This window comes from Propithecus coquereli, unplaced genomic scaffold, assembly GCF_000956105.1.
Source record: "Propithecus coquereli isolate 6110/MARCELLA unplaced genomic scaffold, Pcoq_1.0 Scaffold5, whole genome shotgun sequence".
NCBI lineage: Eukaryota > Metazoa > Chordata > Mammalia > Primates > Indriidae > Propithecus > Propithecus coquereli.
In genome coordinates, this window is record NW_012150840.1 from 10,406,642 (window position 1) to 10,431,378 (window position 24,737).

General features: G+C 45.5%; 1 protein-coding gene across 3 annotated transcripts in view; it reads left to right on the forward strand.

Moving 5' to 3' along the window:
* Positions 1-24,737, forward strand: part of SMOC1 (SPARC related modular calcium binding 1) — a 149,077-nt gene that overhangs the window by 96,932 nt on the left and 27,408 nt on the right. For 2 of the 3 annotated variants that reach the window (XM_012656229.1, XM_012656227.1), the window contains exons 6-7: positions 7,873-7,962; positions 9,900-9,980. In XM_012656229.1, coding sequence (XP_012511683.1) covers positions 7,873-7,962; positions 9,900-9,980 — 171 coding nt within the window. The remainder of the gene's footprint in view (positions 1-7,872; positions 7,963-9,899; positions 9,981-24,737) is intronic. The other variant, XM_012656228.1, reaches the window with a different exon arrangement.

The following is a 24,737-nucleotide window of genomic DNA, read 5'->3' on the forward strand; positions in this document are numbered from 1 at the left end:
AGGCTTTCTGTTGACTCTTAGTTGAAGAATATTAATGACTATCAAGTGGAAAATGTCTAAATATTCTTGCGAGATGGAAACCTCTGGTGACTTGGGTCTTTAATCTTCTAGAATGTACAAAGAGCTCTTAAAGCTCAACTGTTAAAAAACAGTTTAATTAAAAAATGGACAAAATGCACAAATAGACATTTCACCAGAGCAGATATACCAGAGGGCAAATAAGTGCACAAGAAAGTTCAACATCATTAACTGTAGGAAATGCAAATGAAGACCATGGTAATCTATCACTACTTATCTATTAGAAGAGCTAAAATGAAAAATAGTGACAATACCAAATGCTAGCAAGGCTGCAGAGAAACTGGATCTCTCATACATTGCTGGTAAGAATGTTAAAGTGGTACAGCCATTCTGGAAAATACTTTGGAAGTTTCTTGAAAAACTAAACATACATTTACCATATAATCCAGCAATTACACTCCTGAGCATTTATTCCAGAGAAATGAAAATTTATAGTCACACGAAAAGCCTGTACATGAACAAGAAGCAGCTTTATCTGTAATAGCCCAAAATAAAAACAACCCAGATGTCCTTCTGTGGGCGAAACAGACTGTGGTACAGTAGTCCAGCCCTCCGCGTGGTTTCCATTTCTACGGTTTAAGTTACGCACACTCAACTGTGGTCTGAAAATATTAAATGGAAAATTCCAGAAATAAACAATTTATAAGTTTTAAATTGCAAGCCGTTCTGAGTAGTGTGATGAAATCTTGAACCATACCATCCTGCTCCATCCCGTCCGGGGCATGAATCATCCCTTTGTCCAGCATATCCACGCTGTCTACACTCCCCACCTGTTAGTCACTTAGGCTCGGTTATCAGAGCAACAGTTCACAGAAAGAAGAGTGAGTACAGTACTAGAAGGTATTTTGAGAGAGACACCATATTCACATAATTTTATAACAATATGTTATTATAATTGTTCTATTTTATTATTAGTTATTATTGTTACTCTCTTCGGTGCCTAATTTATAAATTAAACTTTATCATAGGTATGTATAGGAAAAAAACAGTATCTATAGGGTACATGACCATCTGCAGTTGCAGGCATCCGTTGGGGTTCTTGGAAGGTGTCCCCTGTGGACACTGGGGGGACTACTGCCCATCCATACCATGGAAAAGTACTCCGCAATAGAAAGGGATGAGCTGTTGATACACACAACAACTTGGATGGATCTCAGGGGCATTATGCAAGTGAAAAAAGCCAATTTCAGAAGATCATATGCTGCATGATTCCATTTGTATAACATTTGAGAAATGACAAAATTATAGCGATGGAGAACAGATTAACGGTTGCCAGGTGTGAGGGATGGGTGGAAGAGGGAAAGCGTGACTCTAAAGGGTGGCACGAGGGAGATCTCTATGGTGACGGAGTAGTTCTGTACTGCTGGTGGTGATCACGAATCCACGTATGCGTAAAACGGCAAAGAGAGAACTACACACACACACAAACGGGTGCAATCTGAATACAGTCCATAGATTATACCAATGTCAATTTCCTGATTTTGATTTTGTAGCACAATTATATTAGTATTACCTATATAATTATGGGTTACGCAGGTAATTATGTTAACCATAAAGGTGTTACCACTGGGGGAAACTGGGTGAAGTATACACGGGACCTCTCTGTGTTATTTTGGCAACTTCCTGTGAATCTCTAATTACTTCAAAATAAAAAGTTAAAGAAGAGTTAGCGGGGCCTTCCGTGTGGACCCAGCCCTGACCTGACTCCTCTGCTGCTGGTGCCTCCTTGTCCTCTTTCATCCTTGGTCTGCCTTTTCCACCAACCTCATGTTCCCGCTCTCATCCAGGGGAATGCAGAGCTGGAGGATGTGGGAGCTGCTTGCAAAAAGACAGCTTTAAGCTTGTTTGAACTTCTTTTGGGAGGGAGCATGCAGGTGGGTAAATGGAATGCAGAACACTGACCTCTTGCTTTGCAAAGGACCCTGAGTGCCCAGATCACTTCTGCTCTCACAGGCCAGTGTGGGACAGTTCACAGTGCATTTCGGAGCCTCGTGGGCCATGGGGTGTGCATCTCAGGGAATGTTGAGGTTGACTGACAGTCCATCCTCCTCCTGGTGTGACTCAGGCCAGGTTCTTAAGGGACCTTTGCAAATGGGCACAGTTGTCTCTTTATGATGCCCAGATTGAGTATCTACTTCCGTACAGGGCCCTGAGCCACATGCTGAGGGGGATGGTGGTTCTGGCAGAAATGTGGTGCCTTCAAAAGCAAGAACCTTCCAGCACTTCTACCAGGCTGAAGTTTATGTTTTTTTGTGGATAGACAATGGCAGCCTAAAAGAATATGAGAGAGTCACCAATGATGAACAAGATTTGGGAAGAGCCCAAGTATTGAAGGGGACTTGGGATTGTTGAGAGACCTTCCGAATCTCAGGATGGGGGTGGTGGTTTCTTTTTTCCTCATTCTCCAAGGCTCCTCAGTCTCAGAGACCCCAAGAGATGCCATTAATACAGATTCCTACTCTGGCCCCTTTGAGACATTTGCTTTTGAAGGACCTGGAAGAGAAAGCTCTTTGTATGTGGTCAGAATAAACTCATTGTACACCCAAACAATTAACTCCTCAATGGACTTGCCAGTCCCTTGAAAGGCTCGGCCCTGCTTCCCTGGACCTCGTGGGCTCCATTCAGTCCCTTAAGCACACCAATGTTTTTGGGTTTTTGTTTTGTTTTGTTTGTTATTCTGAAAAGTCTTTCCCTGAGAATGGTCCAAGCGGATCAACATTGTCCTCGGCCAGGCATTTATCTCTCCTCGCCAGTGAATGTCAATCAGGAATCAAAAAGCCAAACAGAGGAGGCTTTGAACGGTGTCATCGGGGGTCGAAGTGACTTCCAGCTGTCTGTGCGTGGGCCAGGCAGGCCTTCTCGCAGGGCAAGGAATTGTGCTGTCACACAAACCCACAGTCTGTATAGGCTCACAGAGCCCATGTCGGGGCTGCAACTTTCTGGGGCTGCACCTGCAAGGACAAGGCCTGGTTGGGGGTGGGGGAATCTGGGAAGGCCAAACGCCACGGCTCTGGGTCTGGGCAGTTTCCAAAGCTGCTCACTGCCTCTGGGACCTTGAGCAAATCACTTACTGCACTGAGACTCAATTCTCTCTTTATCTGCCTAGCAACTTCCTGCACCCTGGCTGGTGGTGAGAATAGATGAGGAAAGCCACCTGTCAGAAACCGAGTGTTGCAAAATGTGGTGATACTATTATTGTTGCTGAGCTTGACGTCATCCTTGAGAAATTCTCTTGGGTTTGCCTTATTTATGTATTTCTTTTAATATTTCCAAATTTCCTTCCCCCTCCCCCCCGTAAGAAAGACGATAATCTTTGAATTGGCTTTGTTCGTCTTAATCCTCTTCCCCTTAGTCTGGAAGAGTATTATGATATCAAATAGAAATAAAATCTTACTATTTGAGGTCCAAAAGAATCACCAAGAATAATCATCAGGCATCAAATTATCGTATGTGTATACATAAACAGATTCAGATATATTTTAAAATATGGAAAAATCTTTCCCCAAATTAAAGATTGCTCAAATGGTCTAGCTGCTGCTGCCTGATGATTTATCTGTAATGACTTTGGCACTCCCCCCTCGCCTTTTGTTTTAGCAGCTTTATTGACGTATGATTTACATACCATGAAATTCACCCACTGTAAATGTACAATCCTGTGGATTTAGTAAATTCATAGAGTTGTGCAACTGTCACCAGAGAACATCTCCATCACCCCAAAAAGAAACCTTGAGCCCATTTACAGTTACACTCCACTCCCAGCCCCGCCCTAGGCACCCACCGATCTGTTCTGTCTCTATAGCATCACCTTTAGTAGACATTTCAGATGAATAAAATCATGCAAACTGTAGTATTTACATGTGGCTCATTTCATGTGGCATAATGTTTTTGAGGTTTGTTATCTGTATCATCACATGTAGTAGTTATTCATTTCTTTTACTTGGCTAAATAGTCTTCCATTATATGGATATATGACAATTTATCTGCTCACCTGTTGACAGACAGTTGGATTGTTTCCAGTTTGAGGCTATTATGAATACTGTGATGAATACTTGTGCACATGTCTTTTTGTGGACCTGTTTTTACTCTTTTGGATAGATCCCTAGGAGTGGAATTTCAGGGTTGAGAAGTTTATGTTTAGCTGTTAAAGAAACTGCCAAACTCTTTCCCAAAGTGGCTGTCCAATTACACATTTTCCACCAGCAAAGAACAATGGTTCTGTTTCCCCACATCCTTGCCAACACTTAGTGTTGTCTGTTTTTTTAATTTTAGCCATTTCAGTGGGTGTTTAGTGATATCTCGTTGTGGTTTTAATTTGCACCTTTCTAGTGACTAAGTATGTTCAGTATCTTTTCATGTAGTCATTAACTGTCTGTATATCTTCTTTAGTGAAATGTCTATTAAAATATTTTGCCCATTTTTAAATAAGGTTGCTTGTCATCTTGTTGAGTTGTAAAGTTTACTTTATTTTTAATTCAAAGACTTTGATAGGATTTTAATTTGGTAAATACAATTTTAAAAGTAAGCAGTTAAATAAGATGGTTAGCCTTCATGGAATTACACACCCCATCTAATAGGCCTTTAAAGTTTTTTTGATACCTACACAGCGTCCAGGGGCTGGCATCCTTCAATTTCAGAAGAGGAGATTGCTGTCCAGAGAAGTAAAGTGAGGGGGTCAGGTTATCCAGCTTATTGTATGTAAAGCGGGAATTGGAGTGTGACTCCACTTGAGACCGGGAGGCCAGGAGCACACATAGAAACTTTACTCTCTCTCCAGGGCTCAGTGTGGGGCCTGGTGCTGCTCCAAGGCTTGCCTGGAAGCAGAACTGATGTGGACCTTGGACCTGTGTTTGGTAGAAGAGGTGCGCTTATTTGCTGGGTCAGAAGCCAGGTGCCCAGGTGCCCGGAGATGATGGTTAGAGGGTCCTGTTGGCTTTGGCTTGAATTCCCGGCCTTTGGGCATGCTGGATTTCACAGGTGGCTCCTGGCAGCAGGGCATCTTGTCTTTTCTCACTTCATAAAGTTTTCCATTTAGGGCCTCCCTTGTGGCAGAGCAGCTGTATCTCTTCACCCTCGGTGACCCTACCCTGCAGGAAGATTCCCTCCCTGCACGTGGCTTCATGCCCTGTGGGCTGCTGTGCCTGCATCTGGGCAATCTGTGGAAGTCCTTGACCTGCAAAAATGCAAAACTTCCCCAGGAAACCCTCTTTGCTCTCCTCGAGCACAGATCTTTGCTGATGGCTGGACCAGATGGGCAGTCCTAGGCTCTCAGCTGGGTAATAGGAAAAATAAACAGAATGTTTCCAGTTATCTTGCTCCAGAGAGGAAATACAATTCTTGTATTATAGGAGGATTTTAATGTCTATGTTGTATATTAAAATATTGCATAAGCCATTTTGCACGTGGGTTCTCACCGTTGTCCCTCTTGGAATGTTTGATTTCTCACTTTTCTCACTTTCCCTTTGTTAGCCTGTAAGACTTCTAAAATGAAGCCACCCTGTATGGAATAGCTGAGCACACTGTGCTGGGCTATTTAGACTGTGAACTCTGCATCCGGCAGGCGCAAGCAAATGTGCGCTTGCAGCTGCCAAAAGACTTCATTCAGTGGCTCATTGAATTCAATGGAAAGAGGTGTTAATAGAGTCAAGGGAAGTGATGCTATTAAAAAAAGTGACATTGTGTGGCTCTGTTCTGTGTTTCTTCTCCCTCAATGACTTCCAGATCAAACTCACACAGTTTGGCATCAAAAGATGCCTGTTTTGGACTCCAGTTTGAGGCAAATGAGATATCCAGTGTAGTTACTCCTCACTTCCTGCTATATCTCGTTCCTGAGGATGATTGTCAGATAGTTCAGAACAGCTTTGGCCCCTGTGAGAGCTGGGTCGTGGTGTCAGCACATGAGAATAATAGCAGGGTCAGGTGTCACACGACTGTCAGCTCAGCTGCTGGCCTCAGCCTATAGCAAGAGTTTGGGTCTCCATAGCTCTTGAATCATAAGATCCCAAGGGTGAGATGTTGATACAAAAAAGAGATCGGGACTCTACATCCTCTCTGTCTCCCCAGATAATGTGCAAGGAAGTTGACCAAAGGTACTGGGAGCTCCAAATTGTGGTTATTACTGATGGTCTGACGGGCATTGTGGAGACTATATGAGAACTCGCTTTCTCCATAAATAGTTTGTGCTCAGAGGATATAGCGTGCCATTCTAAAAGACTTCTGGGGGCTGGGTGTGGTGGCTCATGCCAGTAATCCTAGCACTCTGGGAGGCCGAGGCGGGCGGATTGTTTGAGCTCGGGAGTCGAGACCAGCCTGAGCAAGAGCAAGACCCCGTCCCTACTAAAAATAGAAAGAAATTAACTGGACAACTAAAAAATATATAGAAAAAATTAGCTGGGCATGGTGGCGCATGCCTGTAGTCCCAGCTACTCGGGAGGCTGAGGCAGGAGGATCGCTTGAGCCCAGGAGTTTGAGGTTGCTGTGAGCTAGGCTGATGCCACGGCACTCACTCTAGCCCTGGCAACAAAAGCGAGACTCTGTCTCAAAAAATAAAAAAAATAAAATAAATAAAATAAATAAATAAAAGACCTCTGGGGAGTCTTGGGAAGGGAGGGATGGTGTAATCATCAAATGGGCTGAGACAACAGTGCTGTCAATCCCTCCCCCCACAGAGGGAGAAAACAGAGAGGAGAGGGGTGAAGATACCTGCTCGCAGCCTTCACCAAGGGGGTGAAGTTATTTCTTGGGAGGTTAAAAAAAGTTATGCTTTTGACATAGAAAGCACAAATATATATACAGTTTATCTGTGTTATTAAACTTTCATTAGGGAAAACATCGTCTGAAAGTGCTCCATACGTGGGTGACAACAGAAAAAGGAGTGAGAAATACTGCTCTAGACTAAGGTTTTGGGGGCCTTGATGAAAATAACTCAGAGTCCTGGAAGGTAAATAAACAAAATCTGCACTAACTCCTGACCTGTTGAGGTTCCTGCGCTGCAAAGACAGCTGCCAACATTACCAGAAGGATAAGCATTAGGACTTTGTTATTAATATTAATACTAGGTGCTCCCTGCTTCCATCGTCTGTGTTAGAAATTTCAAAACAAGTCTAGGGTGATTTCTGCAATTTCCCATGTCCTCTCCCATTTTGTTTGCCCCCTTACGGGGAGTTGGGGTGTGCTATTTCACAGTTAACCTGTCCTAAGGATTCCCGATTCTCTTTAGCTCAGCATGCTGGAAAGAGAATGGTCCTTCTCACCTTCTCATGTTTTTTTAGGCAAGGTTGGAGAAACTGCTAGGAGTTTGGAAGGGAAGAGCACCCTGGTCTCTGGTTTTCCTTAAGCTCTTTACTCAGGGCTACTTGAAAAAAGTCCTGATCCAGTACCTTTCACAGAGAGCAGGAAAGAAACTGGGGTCACCAGAATTTGGTGCCGTAAGAGATGCCAACCTTATCCTAACATGCCTGGCCAAAGTTTAGGGCTGCCGGGGGAGACTCCTCCTCCCAGCTCTCCTGCAGGAGGAACAAGGCTGGCGGAGTCATACTGGTATCCTCAGATTTATGAGAAAAGATCCTCCAAAGCCACAAAACCTTAGGTCCTTTTGACCATCTGTTGGGATGGTGAGCACACACTTGGATTTGTTTTACTGTTGGTGTCTCTCTGTGGTTCTCCTTTCCTTCTTGTTCTTTTCTTCTCTCATTTCTTTTTCTTTGGTCTGTTCATTGGGACTTGGCCGGGCCATGTACAAACCCCAACCATTCAACAGTGCTGGAGAGTAGATAGTATTTACCTCAATAATGGTAGTCTCTTTTCGATTCTTTTTAACCCTCAATTCAGATGACGGATCTAAGCCGACACCCACGATGGAGACTCAGCCGGTGTTCGATGGAGATGGTAAGCTCTTGCACTGCTTCTGACTTATGTTCTCCCACCTGTCTTCAGGTTTGGGAAAGGTCTTAACTTTGGGTGTTTATTTAAGCTTTATTACTATTATTTTCTTTTTTAATTTCAATTTTTCCCCGTGTAAGCTGGGTTGTTTTAACCTTTCAAAAAATGCAAATCCTCCAAGGAACTGGTACACTCTCCACTTCTGGAAGGGCCCTCTGTTCTCTCCAGGCTTCCTGCCTGTCTCCTGATGTCCAACAATAACACAGCCTGGACAGAGCCTTTGAGCTGCCAAGACCCAGGAATCATGGCTGAGAAAGACAGTCATGCTGGCAGCGTCCCTTCCGTAAACTAATCAGCACTTACGAGGGTCTGCTCTGTGCCTAGCATCAGGCGAGGCCCTCTGGGGGATGAAAGGAAAGTGTACAAATGTAAGCCTTCGCTCTCAAGATAGCTGCAACTATCAGAGAGCGTTATGTGTTTGATTTTTATTGTAATAGATGTTTGTGGAAGAAAGAGATCAGAATGGTCTGGGAAAAGCTTCTGTGAAGAGCTGGGACTGGTCCCGGATCTTGGAAGTGGAGGGAGGAATCAGTGTGTTCTGGGCAGGGGTCTGGCATGGACAAGGTGGGCACGCAGTGGGGATGGGGTACAGCGAGCAATGCGGCAGGGAGAAAGGGTTAGTGGGGCTGATTTGGCTGGGTTGTAGGGACTTTGACAGTTGAGTCAAGACATTTGGGAGAGAAGAAATTCTAGGTTAAGAGAAATAGTGGTGGCTGGTGGCAAAATAGAAGCTGGAATTCTCTGGACACATGGAGAGTGGATAGAAAGAGCATGGGATGCAGAAGGTTGGCCCTGATTCAGGGTGGAGCTGCTCAGGGCCTGTATTTTCAGTGTATATTGCCGAGGACTCCAGATTCCCCCGAAGAGGAGCAGAACATTTGGCAGAGTGAGGTCTCTAGAAAGTCTGACAACAAGGTTCAGCTTTTAGTGCAATATGCAGCAAACTTTTAGCAGCTCTCAGCCGAGTGTGTCCAGGCCTAGATCATGAGACTGGTCAGTTAGACAGAGGAATAAAAAGTTGGCACTGTGGCTAGGGCTGTCCCTCCCATAGGCTCAGCTCTGGGGAAAAGGATTGCAGTGTGAGATAATGGGACATATGTATGTTCATGTCTAGAAGTTCAAATGTCTCTGTCATCCACAAAGGTCCTGGACCATTGGCAAGTCTGGGACCTGGGTGATCTGCTGGGGAATGGAGACCTTGTCATATTGGGAGACCTCCCCAAGGCCCTCGCTGAAGATCTTATCACTCCACAGTGTGTTCAGGGCCACCTGGGATTCTTATACCACCTGCCCACTGGGTGACCCATGTCCTGGAGAGTAGGGGGGCACCCTGGCACTCTCTGGATGGAGGAATTCAGCCTCTGTTCAGTGAGAAACCATTAGCAAGGGGATTGAAGTGAGCATTAGACCTGTTACTCTCTTTCCCATGTGGAGCCGAGTCCCAGCGAGCTGAATCTGCTGTGGCCCAGCCATTTCCTCTAGAATGGTCTCTGTGGTTTGTTTGGCTTTCGTTTGTTGATTTATCCCCTTTAAATCTTCTCCCAGGGAAGCAGCTGAGCAGGACTTGGCTTGGCCCATGTTCCTTCCCTCCTGGGATAATATTTTTATTCCTGGATGGAGTGGCTCAGCGCCTCTGGACTCTGCCCACTCTGCCTCCTGGCACAGGATGCCCGGCTTGGCTCTTATGAGCTGGTGGGGAGAGGAGCTTCCTTCATGAGGAAGGAAGAGGGCACTGGGACAAGGTGGATGTGGAATGAGGGAGATAGCTGAAGCTTTGATGCCTCAGGCTTTTTAAAAAAAGCCATTAAAAAGCCTGGGGTTACACTGTAAGTCACATATTCTCTTTGCCTAGACTTTTTCTCTCTCCTTTTTTTCCCTCCCAGAAATTACAGCTCCTACTCTATGGATTAAGCACTTGGTAATCAAGGACTCCAAGCTGAACAACACCAACATAAGAAATTCAGGTAAATGATCTTCCTTCGATTAGATATGTACCCAATTCATCCCTGGTCGCCCCAGGGTTGCTCTGTGACTACCTATGGTGTGACTTTGGCCAAGTCATTTAATCTGTCTGGTCTTCAATTTCTACAGCTATAAAATAAGAACATTGGGTGAGTTAACCCTTTCTAACTTTAATTTTCTTCATTTATCATCTCAGGGATCATCATTCATAAGTAGCTGATCCTTTTAGCTAAAAAAATTTTTGACTGTATATTGTAATATTTTGCTTGACTTTTTATATGGCCTGTGGAAGAATTTGAAAGAAGAATGGCTAAGCATAAAGAAGTTGGACTTCAAGCCTGGAGGGACTTGGTTCCATGTGTTTTTAAGGCTTTAAATGGTCACTTACAGCCATATCTTTTCTGTTCTGATCTTTTGGGGGTCTTGTGAATGGTTAGTTTTTGGCACTGTCTGAACCCTTTGCAGAAAAGTGATAATTTTTGAACAGTGATCAGATTTGTAGGATTTATTTGTAGACTTTATTTATCATCAGTTAAGACCAATATCAATAAAGTTCATTTATCATCAATAAAGACTAAATGTCCACCAGCATTTGTGGAAAATGTATCCACAAGATAAATCTGCATCTCTATCAAGGAGGATCATCCTTCTTTCAACCAAGGACTTCATTGTTAGAAATACCGCTCTATGTCATTTATGCCTGGCTGTTGAATTTAGCCATACCATCTTTTCTTTATAGGTGGCAAGGACGATGAACAAAAAGATACAGGCAGAGTTTTCCACGCCCATTAATGAATAAGTGTGCTGTCATGGGCCCCCTTAAGGTTTATCTGTGCACCAGCTCTGTCCTAAAGGTGGCAGTGTGAGGTTAGAGTGCAAGGAGTGATATAGACCGGGGGATAAATTCAAGTGGTATTGGTGGAATTCCTCGGTGGCTTGGGGTAGTCAGTACCTCTCCATGTGTCTGGTTCACTATTTGATAAAAGCCAGAGGAATGGGATGATGGGGTGCAAAGGGATTGCGTGGACTCCCTTGGGTCAGAGTCTTTGATAGAATAGTGCAGTGGTTAAAGCACAGGCTTTGGAGTCAGCGAAACCTGGGTTCACATTCTAGCTCCAACACTTAGTGAGTGACCCAATTGAGTCACATAATCCCCCTCTGTTCTCATCTGTGAATTGGGATTGTTGTCCCTCCCTCAAAGGACTGTGGTTAAAGGTTAACTAAGTTAATGTCTGTGTAGTACTGAACTGATGCCTGGCTAAGCGATCAATTGTAAGTACACGTATTTATTATTATCATCGTTATTGGTAGGAATAATGGGAATATTAATGATAGTGCTTATGGCGAGAATTCTTCAGTCAGGAAAGAATTTATGATTGTTGCCATAAAGCAAAGACATCTATCAGACAGGCTGCTTCTTAGGACCTCCCTCCTCTGCCCCTTCATTGTTAGGCAAATATAAGTCAACGAGAAGTGGTTTTGGTGCCTACAGTACATGGTGCTGGAAGTAACATTTACAACCGTCCCTAGTCCCTGAGACCCTGGAAGGTTTGCAAGGTCCCAGTGAAAGGGTTACTGTCATTCTGTCATTCTTACCAAGTGGCAGGTAAGAGGGTGAGCTCTCTGAATTATACGGCACCTTTGCCTGAAACACTGACTTGACGTTTAGCAACTGCTTCCCTGAATTTCTTTTTCACCTACCAGTAGTTGACTCCTCTACATGGGTTATAAGCTCTGTGAGAGCAAGGGCTTTACTGCCCACCTATCATATCTATTATAGAACTTTGCTCAGTGTGTTCAACTGCTCTGGGTAAGGGTGGAGGAGAAAAGATCATCATCACCATTATTAATAAAATGAGAATGGCACTGTCATGACAGCTAGTCCCTGCCAGCTGCTATAGAACCTTACATTTGTCATCTCACTTGAGCCTCACCATACCCCTGTGAGATAACTGCGATCCCAATTTTGCAGATGAAGAATCAGAGGCTGAGAGAGAGGAAGTAATTTTTCCTGGGTCATAGCTAGTAAGGGGTTGGGCTGGAGAAAACTAGTTATCCTTGGGAATAGGATGCCTGTCTTCTGGGGCTATATTCTCTCTGAGTGTTGAAAGTCAGTTGATAATCTTTGCTTCCACTGAAGTTCTTCTGTTTTCCATTTCTACTTTCCAATTGGATGAGTATAGGGTCGTGTTGAGAAATGGTTTCCAGGCAGGTACAACCACCTACCTTTTGTTGGAGTGACCCGGCCACCTTTATTTTTCCCTGTTTGGCCCCAGTTATGTCTGTAAGGTTAGTGTGTAGGACAGGATAGTTGGGGTAGACTTAACAGTTCTCTGGGAGAGAGTGAGACCAAGAATAATTGTTATGGATCAATAACTTAGGAATCTCCTACTAAACTTGGACTTTCTCCAACATGATCAATATGGACCAAGGGCCTGCCAATCTTTTTGTTGTAATTATGCTACTATATAAAAGACATGCCCACAAAGGCCTATAGCAGGGGTTGGCAAATGACTACTTGCCCATTTTTAGCAAATAAAGTCTTATCGTAGTGCAGCCACAGCCATTTATCTGCATATTGGAGCCATTTATTTGCATATTGGCTGTTTTTGTCTACAACAGTAGAGTTGAATAGTTGTGACAGAACCTGTGTGGCCTGCAAAGCCTGGAATATTTACTGCTGGGCCCTGGCATATCTGATTGAAATAGAAGCATTTGGATGGGAGTGTGAGTATGGGGTTGTGTCACTTGAGTGTTTTGGCCCCTCTCATAGACCGAGCAGACAGCTGTTTCCTGATGTGCCCACGTAAGCCTGCACCAGCACAGGGCCTCTTCACCATCTCACGCGAACCTTTTTCAAGCTTTAACGTCCTGTTCTGGTGCACGCTCTCACACATGGGTTGCCAAGGAAGTGTCCTGAAGCTTGGCTTTCGTAGGCAGAGGGTAGGGAATCTTTTAGCGGAGATAAACCATGTAACGGCAAAACCATTTGGTGTCAGGCAAACCTGTAGACCTGGCTTCCAAAGCAAGCTCCCCACCGAGAGGCTTGGTGAGCTCAGGAAGGTTAATGAACTTCCCTGAGTCTTGAATTCCTTACATGTAAAACAAAGTTAACAGCAGCCTTGTAGGATCTTTGTGAGGACTCAGCAGCATCTACATAGTACCTGGCACATACATAGTACCTGGCACATAGTCGGTGCACCATACGTGATTTGAAACAACAACAAAACAATGCCTACTCTTGACGGAATCTTTATGTATTGTGCCAGCCATTTTTCACGTGTTATCACATTTGGTTTAATGAGACATCAGATATACTTTAATGATAACTCCTGTCTGGGCAGCTGGCTCCGGTAAGGACTGGAGCCTCTGGGTCAAACACCTGGGACGGTTTTCCATTAGGGTTTGATGAAAGATTCTGGGTTCAGGTGCTCTTCAGCTCGCTTATGTGGGGAGTTGCAGTGGGACCCTGAGAAGCCGTCAGGGGGAGAGCTCTTCTTCTCAGCTACCTCGCAGAGGCACAAAGGCTATCCCAGTTTCTTTTACACCCCAAACATCCTTTTTTCACACTCAGACCCTGTGACGCCAGGTTTGTTTTCTGGCCTGGGAACTGTTGATGTTGGAAAGACTCCACTGGGCAGCTGAGGTTTTGCAATGGCATGACACATATGCACGCAGCCTCTCCCAGTCCCCTTCTCTCCTCCTGGAAGTCTTGGTCCTTGTTTTTAAGGCTTTGTCATGTGTTCACTGCGGTCAGTGTCACTGTTTGAGCACTTGGCTGGTTCAGCATTGATGGATTTGCCTCTCTGGTCTTCTTCAGTTCTCTCCTCCATTGTAGCCCGGCGCACCAGGACTTCTTTCCGCATTCAGGACGGCAGTGGACCTGGCCGGCTAACACCCTAGAACTTGGGAGCAGCATCTTCTCATAGATGAGTGTTGGCCAGACCCTCTGTTCCGCTTTTATGAGGAAATATGAACTCTTGCTGAGTTGTATGTGTGTGTGTGTGCGTGTGTGTGTCAGGGCTTAGCCATCAAGGCATTTCTTAATATACTTAGAGTTTAAAATATTTTTTAACAATCTACATTTTATAGAAGAGGGTAAAAAGATTAAATAAATGACGAGAATTAGGTTTCATCTAATTCTTCATCCTGTGTCCCCCTGCTTCTAATTTGATTATATGCAGACACTTTCCTACAGCTGTGATTTATATCTTTTTGTTTCTGTGTGACAAAATTCTGTGCTTTCTCCTCTGGGAAAGCAAAATCTCTCAGGAAATGTGGTCCTGTGAGCCTTAACTCTTCCTGGTGTGACATAGCCATGCTCCCAAGGCCCACGCTCATTCCCTCAGCTACAGGGGGGTTAAGTTAACTCCTGTAGCCTTGAGTGGAGTGCAGTGGTGCGATGTCTCTCTCTTCTTTTCTAGCTAACTTCTTTCATGATCTGACCAGGAATTTCAAGAAGGCCCTCTCTGTGAGTTAAATCCAAAAGGACCACACTTTGCTTCTTCGGCCGGCAGAGCTTCCTTCTGTACATCAGTGAATAGAGCAGCTCTTGGTAACTCTGTTCCCAGAGACAGAGCCATTCGCAGAGACACAGGGTAGAAATGCATTTCTTACAAGTTTTGCCATGAAAATGACACCTCTATCTCTTCGTACATGAGAGTGTCTGTGTTTGCCCAAGTCACTGTACCTGTCTCAGGTAAGCTATCTACAGCATCCTGCCCTTACCTACCAGTGCCAGAGCGTTGCTCTTCTGGGCCTGCTTCTGGCCCCTGGGCCACATTTTGGATTGCTCCTGCCTCACCCGGGAAGTTCCTGCTGGGATAGCTGCTATGCTTGGGACTTGGGGTCACTGAGGCAGCTGCACCTCCTGGCTGGGTCCCCCAACCCCCAGGCCAGCACTCTTGGCTCATCTAGAAACCACCGCTGATGTAATGACCTGAGGCCTGGAAAAATAAACAGCTCACAGGGAAACCAGCGGTAGCCGTTGTAAGCAAATACCCCACAGCCACCTGGAATCTCGCACATGACGTGATTGGAAGGAAAAATGAGTAATCCACTAACGTTAGCAGGCGAGGACGGGTCTGGGCTTGTGTGCGTTTAAAATATCTATATAAAAACAAACCCTGGATGTTTATTTCTGTAACTGGCCTTCTGGGTGTCTGCCCATCTGGTGCAGGTGCCTTGGTCCATCATGGCCAATAAAATGGAGCTGGGGACGGAGACGAGGGGTCGTCCCTATGGCTTTCTCCATGGAAGCAGAGGCCTTGCTCTTTTTCAAGTTTTCCCTTTGCGGAGAGGAGCAGTAAACCCATTTGGAGGCCCCAGAGAGCCTAGCCGCAGAGTCCATTTTTACCGTGTTTTAAAATTAGCTTTCCCGGCTGCCTTGCGCCTTCACCCCACGTGGTCTGCTTGGAACACAAAGGCGTGGCGTGGGTGGAGGCATGTGCTGCCTGATCCCGCGCTGGGACTTGCTGGAGCAGCAAAGGTTTTGTTTCTGGAGGTGAGTTTGTGCTCTTTTTGGTGTTTGATAGCAAAACCACATGTCCCAATATTTTCCTTTTGGCCTGTGCCTCTAAAAAAACCGAAATCAAAGATCCCGCCCAGGTATTGTCATCGGCTCATTCCAATTTGCTGGAAGTCAACCACAGTCTCTGCTTTGATCTGAGGGTCCTCGTCCCATGTTTATTTGTAAAACGACTTTGGAAGTAGGCAGGGTATTCATCTTATAAACACACATGTGCAACACCCGTGTGTTGGGGAGTAAAGAGTGAAGTTTTGATACTTTGACAAATTTAAAAATATCTCTTCCATCTTCCACTTTTGTCTGTGCCTTCTCTTCCTTTCTTGCCTAAATTTTTTATTTACTGATGGTTGCTCCTTAGAGTACAGAATCTGTCAGGTCAAGGTCAACGAAGTGACTGAGAAAAACTAGAAAGAAGATAGCTTGCTTTTTCTTAGTGCTTGTTCGTTGCAAAAATACTGTTATTTTTATTTTACGCATTTCATATTCTTTTTGGTGGAAGGGTCATATCTGCTTACTTAATGGCATGAGTCAATAGAGATGGGAACTTTTCTAAAATTTGAGTGGATGTGAGTCAGTGATGCTTTGGGGGAAGAGTGAAAAACACAAATGCCTATGTGTTATATTGGAACAATCCATCCTAGAAAAAATACCCTCTGTAGAGTTTCTATCTTGTTCTTCCCTACCCCTTAGGACCTCAGTCTCTGCGTGGGAAGGAAGTGGTCACCACTTCAGACCATGGTGAGCCACGCATGGCCATTTTAGGTTACGCAGAGAGAAACTATTTAGACAGGCTGGTTGGTTTGTAATTTTCCCTTACACCTCCTCAGCCATGACACTGCATCCCAGCAACATGCCCTATTTACGGTGCCAACTGTAAACATCCCCGTGAGTAGGTGCCCTCGGCCAGCATCAGGGATGTGGGATGGGCAGTGTCAGTTTTGCTCTGAAGATGAAGCCTCCGGGATGCAGCACGTTGGGTGTGGCTCACAGGCCACACGGCAAGACTGTGGAAAGAGGCGTGAGGTACGAGGGAGAACCTGAAAGTACCAAGCAGTCTGGACCTTAACTCAGCCCCTTCCTGGTGATTGGGTTCCACGGGGCCTTGGGAAGCTAAGTCTGGGTCGGAAAGAGCACCTGACCCTGTCTAATTGTAGGACTATGGGCAAGTAGAGTGAGAAGGGCCTGATAATCTGCTGGTACTACCATTTAATTTTAAATGAGGAAACAAGAGACCAGTTGGGGCTTTGTCTAGGGTCATAGGCCTATCAACAACTATTATGAGCCAAGGCCTCTGCTTGGTGCTAAGGGGGTCAAGGGAACTGAGACAAGGAACATCGAAGGGAGGAGCTGACCATTGGGCAGTGGGTACCAAAGGGAGGGGTGATGGTGTGGTCCACCTAGTGGGGAGGAATATTTTATCACTGACATTGTTTTGAATTGCTGGCACAGTAATTATAAAAAGCAGACTGACTCTTAGCTCTACATACTTTCTAGTTCACCTACTAAACTTTATTAACTGCATCTGGGGCAGACTTCTCATCACCCTGTCCTTGGTCAGCCACTGCAGTCCAATTGAGGACACTAGTCATTCATAGAAGGCCGGAAGACCGGCTTTACTCCACACTTGCTGAGGACACTGCTACCTTAGACAGCTAATAGTAAGTGCAGCTCCCATTTATCAACTTACTATAGCTCTGTGTTAAATGCTTTACATCTATGATTGCGCTTAATCTTCACACTGACCCCATGAGGCATGTGCAAGGGTTATCCTGCTTTTGCAGGGGAGGAACTTGGAACTTTGAGAACTTAACTGGCCAAGGTCATAGAGCCAACAAATGGTAGAGCCTGATTCATTAACCCCAAAGCCCGTGCTCTTGACTGTACACTATACTGCCTCTATTCCAACTGTTGTGGACGTCTGTGAAATAGTAACAGAAACTTCTGACATGCCAGACCCTGTGGTGGAAGCATGCAGGAGTGGAGTGACAGGCACTTACCAGGGCTTTCAGCCTTGCCACGGAAGCCCAGATAGACCCACGCCCCACTCCAGGTCCCTCTGAGTGCCCTGAGTTCCCTCTGGCCAGTGCGAACAGCTGTCCAGCTGAGCTTTTATGCCATCCACACCTCTCCTTCCAGGGTGGAGCTGGAGACGAGCTGGAGATGACGCTTCTCTTGGCCAGTGAGTTAACAGAAGGGGTGCCTCTTCCAGAGGAGTCCTCCAGGAGGTCCCTTTGTAGGTTACAACTGGGTGGTGGTGTTAGGTTTTTCACTTCCTTTTGCTATCTATTTGGTGGGGAAAATGTTTTTTTTTTTTTAGCTTAAAGGAGATGCGGAAACCCATTCCAGTGGAAGAGGTGACTTTTAAATTTGTGCAAGGTCTCTTTCTATTCTCCCCAGCCCCACCTCTACCTGATACACACCTGAGCACAATTTCAGGGGCTGACTTTGTTCTGTTTGCCAATGACTTTGGCTTTTTCCCTGCCCTGGCAGGGTCTCACTTCTGGGCCCTTCCTTTTCTGAGCCAATTGTCTGCCTCTGTTCTGAAAGGAGCCCTGAGCAATGGTTCTGTGGGCTCCCCTTGTCTTCAGGGGTTCTTGGAGCCTCCGGATGACTCTGAGTCACATGGATGTTGAGACTCAGGACTGGTGTCAGGGGACAGCCAGCCCAGCAAATCGTGCTTGGAAAAATGATCCTCCGGGGGCCACTTAGCCCCTCCTGTAAAAAAGTGAAAAGTCCACAAGTAAGAAAAATAACCTGTTCACATAGTTGGCTTGAACCTATAGGTGCTAAACCCCCATGTGGCTAAGTAAACAGAAAGGGTCTGCTCAGCGATGCGCCATAAATCACTCCCAAAGAGCAGGGACTCCAGCAGGGCCCCTCCCCTAAGCACTGCGTCTCGTCCCTGTTCTGGCTCTTCCAAAACAGCAGTCAGTTCCTTAAAATCTGGTCCTATCTTTCCCTCGCTCTGCTTCTTCAGTCCCTTCCTCTGCCAAATTCTCAGCCACCCAGCAGTTCTGGAACGGTCCCGACGCCACACACTCACATGCTCACACACTGACCTGGAGAATCCTGAGGCAGGAGCCACACAATTTCTTACGCCTCTGGAATTTCATGTTGTGACTTAGAGAGGTTGTTTTTTAACACACAGTTTGTTATTTTGGGTTATCTTTCAGCATTTCATTCATTTTTGATAAGAGGCTAGGTGGCCATGAGGTATTTGAGGGGATTTCAGGGTCATTGTAGGGGACACAACACTAGTGTTTTCCTTAATATTCTTGGCCCAGTGGGATGATTCCTTTTGCAATGAAACATAAGTAAGCTCCTCTCAGTTTTCAGGCCGGGTAACATTTTATTGATTTTTCCCCTAAGACAATCCAGTGCCTGATGGTCTGAGGGTTGAGTGTCGCGTTTCCCAGGATGAGTCAAAGGGATAGATGTTCTTTGTTCGCCCTCTGTGGTCTCGTCCCTACCGTTTACTCAACAGTGCGAGGCCCTATCTCTGACGTGTCGGCTGGAATTCTGTGGGAGGGGTGGCGTAACAGGGGATTCGAGCAGAGAGGGGACCCGGGCTAAGTACTCTTTATGGATCCCGCACACCTGAGATTCCACGGTTCTCCTATGAGGGGCTGGGCGCCAGGGATGGGCACATGAAGGACCAGAAAGAATGTAGTGGAGCCCTTGCCCTTAGCAGCTTGCAGTCCGGGGAGCTGGGGTGCCCAAGCCAGGGGGTGCATGGGGAGATAGGCGCTCAGCAGGGCCACGTTGCTCCTTAGCCTCGATCTAGGGCGGGGGTCCTCCAGTGAAGGCTTCAGGGGTGGAGGCAGCCGTGAACAGGGAGGGTTAAGATCTCAGGGCTTGTTCTTCCTGCTTGCTACATCTTACAGAACTTTTCTGGCCCCTCGGAGCCTGACATGATGCCAGTGCTTGGTACATACACACCAGGGAACAGCCTGGGTGAGAATCTGCGGCCACCAAGGTCCCAGACCCTCTTTGTATCCTCTTCCTGCACCGTCATCTCATGTGTTACTCGGTCCTGTTTTAGGTCCTCCTCTCTCAGCACATTGTCCTGGGCCTTGTCAGCTTCCCATGCCCTTTTTCTGTAGTGTAACTCTCTCCCAGAGTGGCCCCAGTAGGTGCCTTAATTACCAGCTGAGCCTCCTCTGGGAGGGCCTCCGGAGGCATCAAGACATCTTCCCACTCTACGTGTCTATGGCCTGCGGCTCTTCTCACTTCTCCCGTGTGTGGTTCGCTATAAGTTTAGGCTTTCCTCCTGCACTCGCTTTTTATATGGACCTTTTGATGGTTCATTTTATGTGTCAACTTGACTAGGCTACTGTGCCCCGTCGTTTGGCCAAACGCTAATCTAGACGTTGCTGTGAAGGTATTTTGTGGGTGTGATTAATGTTTACAGTCAGTTGACTTCAGTTAAAGCAGATTATCCTCCCTAATGTGGGTGGGCCTCATCCAATCAGTGGAAGGGCTTAAGAGAAAAGACTGAGGTTTCTTAAAAAAAGAAAAAAATTCTGCCTCAAGACTAGAACATAGAAATCCTGCTTGACTTTCCAGCCTACTTACCTGACCTATTGATTTTGGACTCAAGACTGCCCCATCACTCTCACCTGAATTTCTAGCCGACTGGCCAGCCCAACATATCTCAGACTTGCCAGCCCCTACAATCATGTAAGCCAATTCCTTAAAATCTCTGTCTGTCTGTGTGTGTGTGTGTGTGTGTGTGTGTCTGTGTGTTATACATGCCTCCACCTCTGTCTGTCTCTGTCTCCTGTGGGTTCTCTTTCTCTGCAGATCCCTGAGTGATACAGACCTTCTCTGACCACTGCCTTCTCTCTCCACCATCTCTACCACCCCCTGCCCTCAACCCACCCCACCACAAGGTTCCCGTGCTCTGTGTCCCAAAAGTTCACGGTGTGGCTGGCCCACTGATGCTTCTGACTACACTTTCAGAAGGCGCTGGGGTCACCCAGGACCTCAGCTTTTCCGCCTGCTCCATCCTCAGCAGCCCTGCCCCTAAAGGCAGCATCCGGAAAGGAAGCCCAGCCCAAGGAGCTGAAACTCAAATCTTACAATGTTTATGTTTGTTGGCCATTTCTGCTTTAAAAATATGTATAAAGAAGAGAAAAGAAAATAGATGATGAGGGAGAAAACTTTACCAGGATAAAAGGCTAAACTCTGGGCTAAAATCAAGATGGGGGATTAGCTGAGAATTTAGGCAATCTATGCTCCCCTTTGCTCCTAATCACCATGAATAATCAAGAGGCACAGAGGCCGGGGCTAGCCATAACAGACAGAGCCGTGCTCCATGCTTAACCTGGCTTGGTGAGACATGCAGGAATCTGTGCCCTGGGCCTGGAGACAGGGTTTGCGCTCGTCTGGGCCGACCTGGTCTTTCCTGTCCCCTGCTCTGCCCACTCCCGCTCCACTGTGGTCCTGCGTTGCCCTGTGCAATTGGCGGTTGAGACGGCTGTGTGTTTTCTGGTGGAAAGGGCTGGTCTTGGTCTCATTTCTTCCACAGGATGCTTTTCTCTTGTGTTTCTCCTCTTAGACAGTCAGAGGTTTGTGAGTGGAACTTTAACCACTCATTGCCAAGTAGGGAGTGACCTGGCTCTCTCTTCTTCTCTACGCCATCCCAGGGATAGGATTATAGGGCAGATGTGTGTGTGTGTGTGTGTGTGTGTGTGTGTGTGGTCTTGTGTCCGCATGCCTCCTAGACAGCTCAATTGTTCCCTGTCCCCTGTGTTTATGTCTTCCAAGTGTTTACAGATGGTTCCAGCCCATTCTCTCTGCAGACCCCTGATAGTTACCGGACTGGTCCTTCTAATTCTGTCATCCCGAACTTTCCTAAGCAGAGATTGAGTGTTTCAGAATAGTGTGTGCCCATTTCTGGGGAGTGCCCTCTCCGAACCCATGGTCATTAAGAGACCCGTGAAATAGACCCCCTGTCTTGCATTCAGGAAGGTGACTTTTTGGTACCCGGGAAAACTGATAGATGTGAATTTCAAGATACATTTGGGAGGTGACTGAGAAGGATAGAGGGTGACCATGGCTTCAAGGGTGGGCTGGCTTCTGGGTCCTCAGATGTGCAATGAGCTTGTGTCCTTCGCACTTACTGATTAGCATTTGCATGACCTCTAGAGAAGCACTGCAGGAATGATTGATTGACTGATTGATTAAAGGGCTCGCAGGGGCTACAAAAATACTTATGGGGTCAATTGACAAATAGTTGAGCAGATCTAGATGTTTCAGTTATCTATTGCTGTGTAACAAACCACTTCAAGACTTATTGGCTTACTATAAAAATAATCTATTCTTTTTAATGTGTCTGTGGGTTGGCTAGGTGGTTCTTTAACTAGTTTTACCTGACTTCACTTTTGAACTCATCCAGGTGGAGGATCAGCTGGGCTGGAATGTCCAAGATGACGCCCCTTGCATGTGTGCAGGTGGTGCTGGCTGTAGGTTGAGCCACTTTCGTTTTTCTCCGTGGCCTCTCATTCCCCAGTGGGCTGGACCAGCTTCCCTATGCGGTGGTCTCAGGGTGGCTTCCAAAAAAGTGAAAGCGGGAGCTGCAAGGCCTCCTGAGGCCTCGGACTGACACACAGCATCACCTCTGCCTTCTATTGGTCAAAGCAAATCACAGTCTGCGTGGAGGGGTCCACACAAGGGCATGAATACAGGGAGATGCGATTCACTGGGGACCATTTTGTAACAATCTCCCATACTGAGTATAAGAAAAACATAGGTTAGAATAAAAATCAGATTAGCCTGTGGCAATGAGAGATGAAGAGAGGTGAAGAACAGAGGTGAAGAACGCAGTTAGAGCTGAAATGCCAGCTCTGCCGCTTCCTAGTTCTAGGACCTTGATCAAATTTTGCAGCCAGTGTGTGTTTCTGCATCCTCCTCTGCTCGGTGAGGATAATAACACCTATCTTAGAGGCTTGTAATGAGTTTGAAGAGAGTTAACACAGGTAAAGCACCTAGGACTAAGTGTGGCACATGGTAAATACTCAAACAAATGTTAGCTACTGTGATTCATTTTATAGTTCCGTAATGGTGGGTGAGTTACAAATTTGGTGTTAAGTTTCCAGTTTTGAGGCGAAGAAAGAAAAATACTCAGGTACAAGATTTGTAGTGGGCGTGAGCTGAGATGACACCATTGGTTCAGAAGAAGCTGTGCTGTGTTGAACACACTTTGTTTTCAATGCAGCAGATTTAGGGCAGTCTGCAGAGACTGACCTGGAAGGGCTTAGTGTAGAAAATCAATGCATTTTTCTCCTAGAGCAAATGGTTAGAGGCAATACTGCATAGAGGTTAGCAAGTTGGGCTTGACCTTCGGGATTCCCACCCCTCCCCTCCTCCCTCCCAGCTGAGTGAACTTGGGAAAATCCACGAACCTCCCCGGAGTTCAGCTTCCTTGTCTACAAAATGGGCATAATAATAGTGCTCACCTTGCATGGGCAAAGGAATTATGCAAGTAAAGCCCTTAGTCTATCGCCTGACACGTATTACTCAATGAATGTTTGCTTTTATTGTTATTAGTTATAAAAATGATTTTAAGATTTTCTCTTTGCTGGAAGACAAACTGTGTACTCTTCACAAATGGTTGGTCCTACTATGATAAACTACTCCCGTCTCTTTCTTAGACGGCACTTGGATTTGCAAGAACTGTAATAAAGTAATAAATAGATAAATAGTAAAAAACAATAAAATAATAAAGTAAGAAGCTGTGCATTTAGCCTTCTATTTAATTCTATGCTACTGCCCATTTTTCCAAATTACTGAGCTTTATCATTTTTATGATGTTATTCTCCATAGAACTTTGCATTCACTGACTATAAACATTTCAGAGCAACCTTCAAAGACGTCCAGAAATCGGTCAACAGGGCCCCAAACCACGGGTTCGCACCTCTGCCTGGATGGCTCCTGTCCACATTTCTGTGGGTTTCAGGATCCCCAGTGGTGTGAAGTCAGGTCCATCATTCGCTCTGCCCCTGGGGACGTTTCCTCCTGCTCTCTTTGCCTCCTGCTTTCAGTCTGATTTATGGCCTTAGAAGGTTGGCCTGCAGAGTCTTAATTTAAAGCCTCTGTCAGAGGTTGTTACATGAACGTGGTGCCAGTAAAAAGCTGTTTTCCTTTGGTTTTGCTCCTCTATTGCCTCTTTCATGGATGAAATACGAGGTAGGAAAATAAGGCTACCAAATTGGAGTGGGGGGAGCTATTGAAAAATTCTTGCGTAATCCCCCTGAAGTTGCCATGGCACCTTCCCAGCCAGGGGCTGAAGGCAAAATTCTGGATCTTTAAGGCAGATTTCCCAAGGCCGCCCTCCCCACTTGGTTTATCTATCTCTTTCCTAAGCTGCCTCTAGATACTGTTCCGGTGGTAGTTACTGGAGGCAGAATTCCTAGCCTGATGTCAACTGTTTTAAACTCTTCTCCTTCTAACCAAGGGGATTCTATTTAGCTTTGCTGCATTTGCCTTATGAAAACAATAGTTTTTTAAAAATTTTCCACATTCAAAATTTTATTTTAATAATGAATATACTATACATACCTGCCTCCTGGCCCTCAGATATTTTTATGCCCTTAAGGAAATAGTCCCCTTATCCTGCAATGGAAATCGCTGGGCTCTTGTTTTTCCTAGCAGTGAGACAAAGAATGGTTTTCCCATCATCATCTGGCTTCTCTCTAAAACAGCATTGAGCTACTTCGTGTCTCTGTACACCCACAGTTTGGTTAAACCTATGTGCTTTACATATATGTGTATTGTTATTAGAGCCATTCAGGGGTTTGGCTCCTTTAAAGTGGAGCTGAATGTCTGCGATGTTGATCATGTGTGCTGTGAACAGCAGGGTTCTCCAGGTTGCAGATACCAACTGCCTGCCTCTAAGAATCGTATTTTCGTAACACACTGTAAAAGTTTCATGGGATGCCCAAGACTATATTCCTGTCAACTTCTTTAAGAGGAAAATTGTAGAATAATGTTATGAAAAAAAAGTAAAGTAAACAAATAAATGAAAAAATAAAGGAATAGTATAAGTTTATGATGTGATTCCTTTTTTGTAAAAAAAAAATAAGTAGATGTCTACATCGATATTTGCATGAATGTGTGTGCGTAACTGAAGATTTAGGGAAGGTACGAGTGTTTAAACTTTGGTGGAATTAGGGATTTTCGAAAAAATTTTCAAAAAAATTTCTTTATAATAAGAAAAGAAACCCAACAC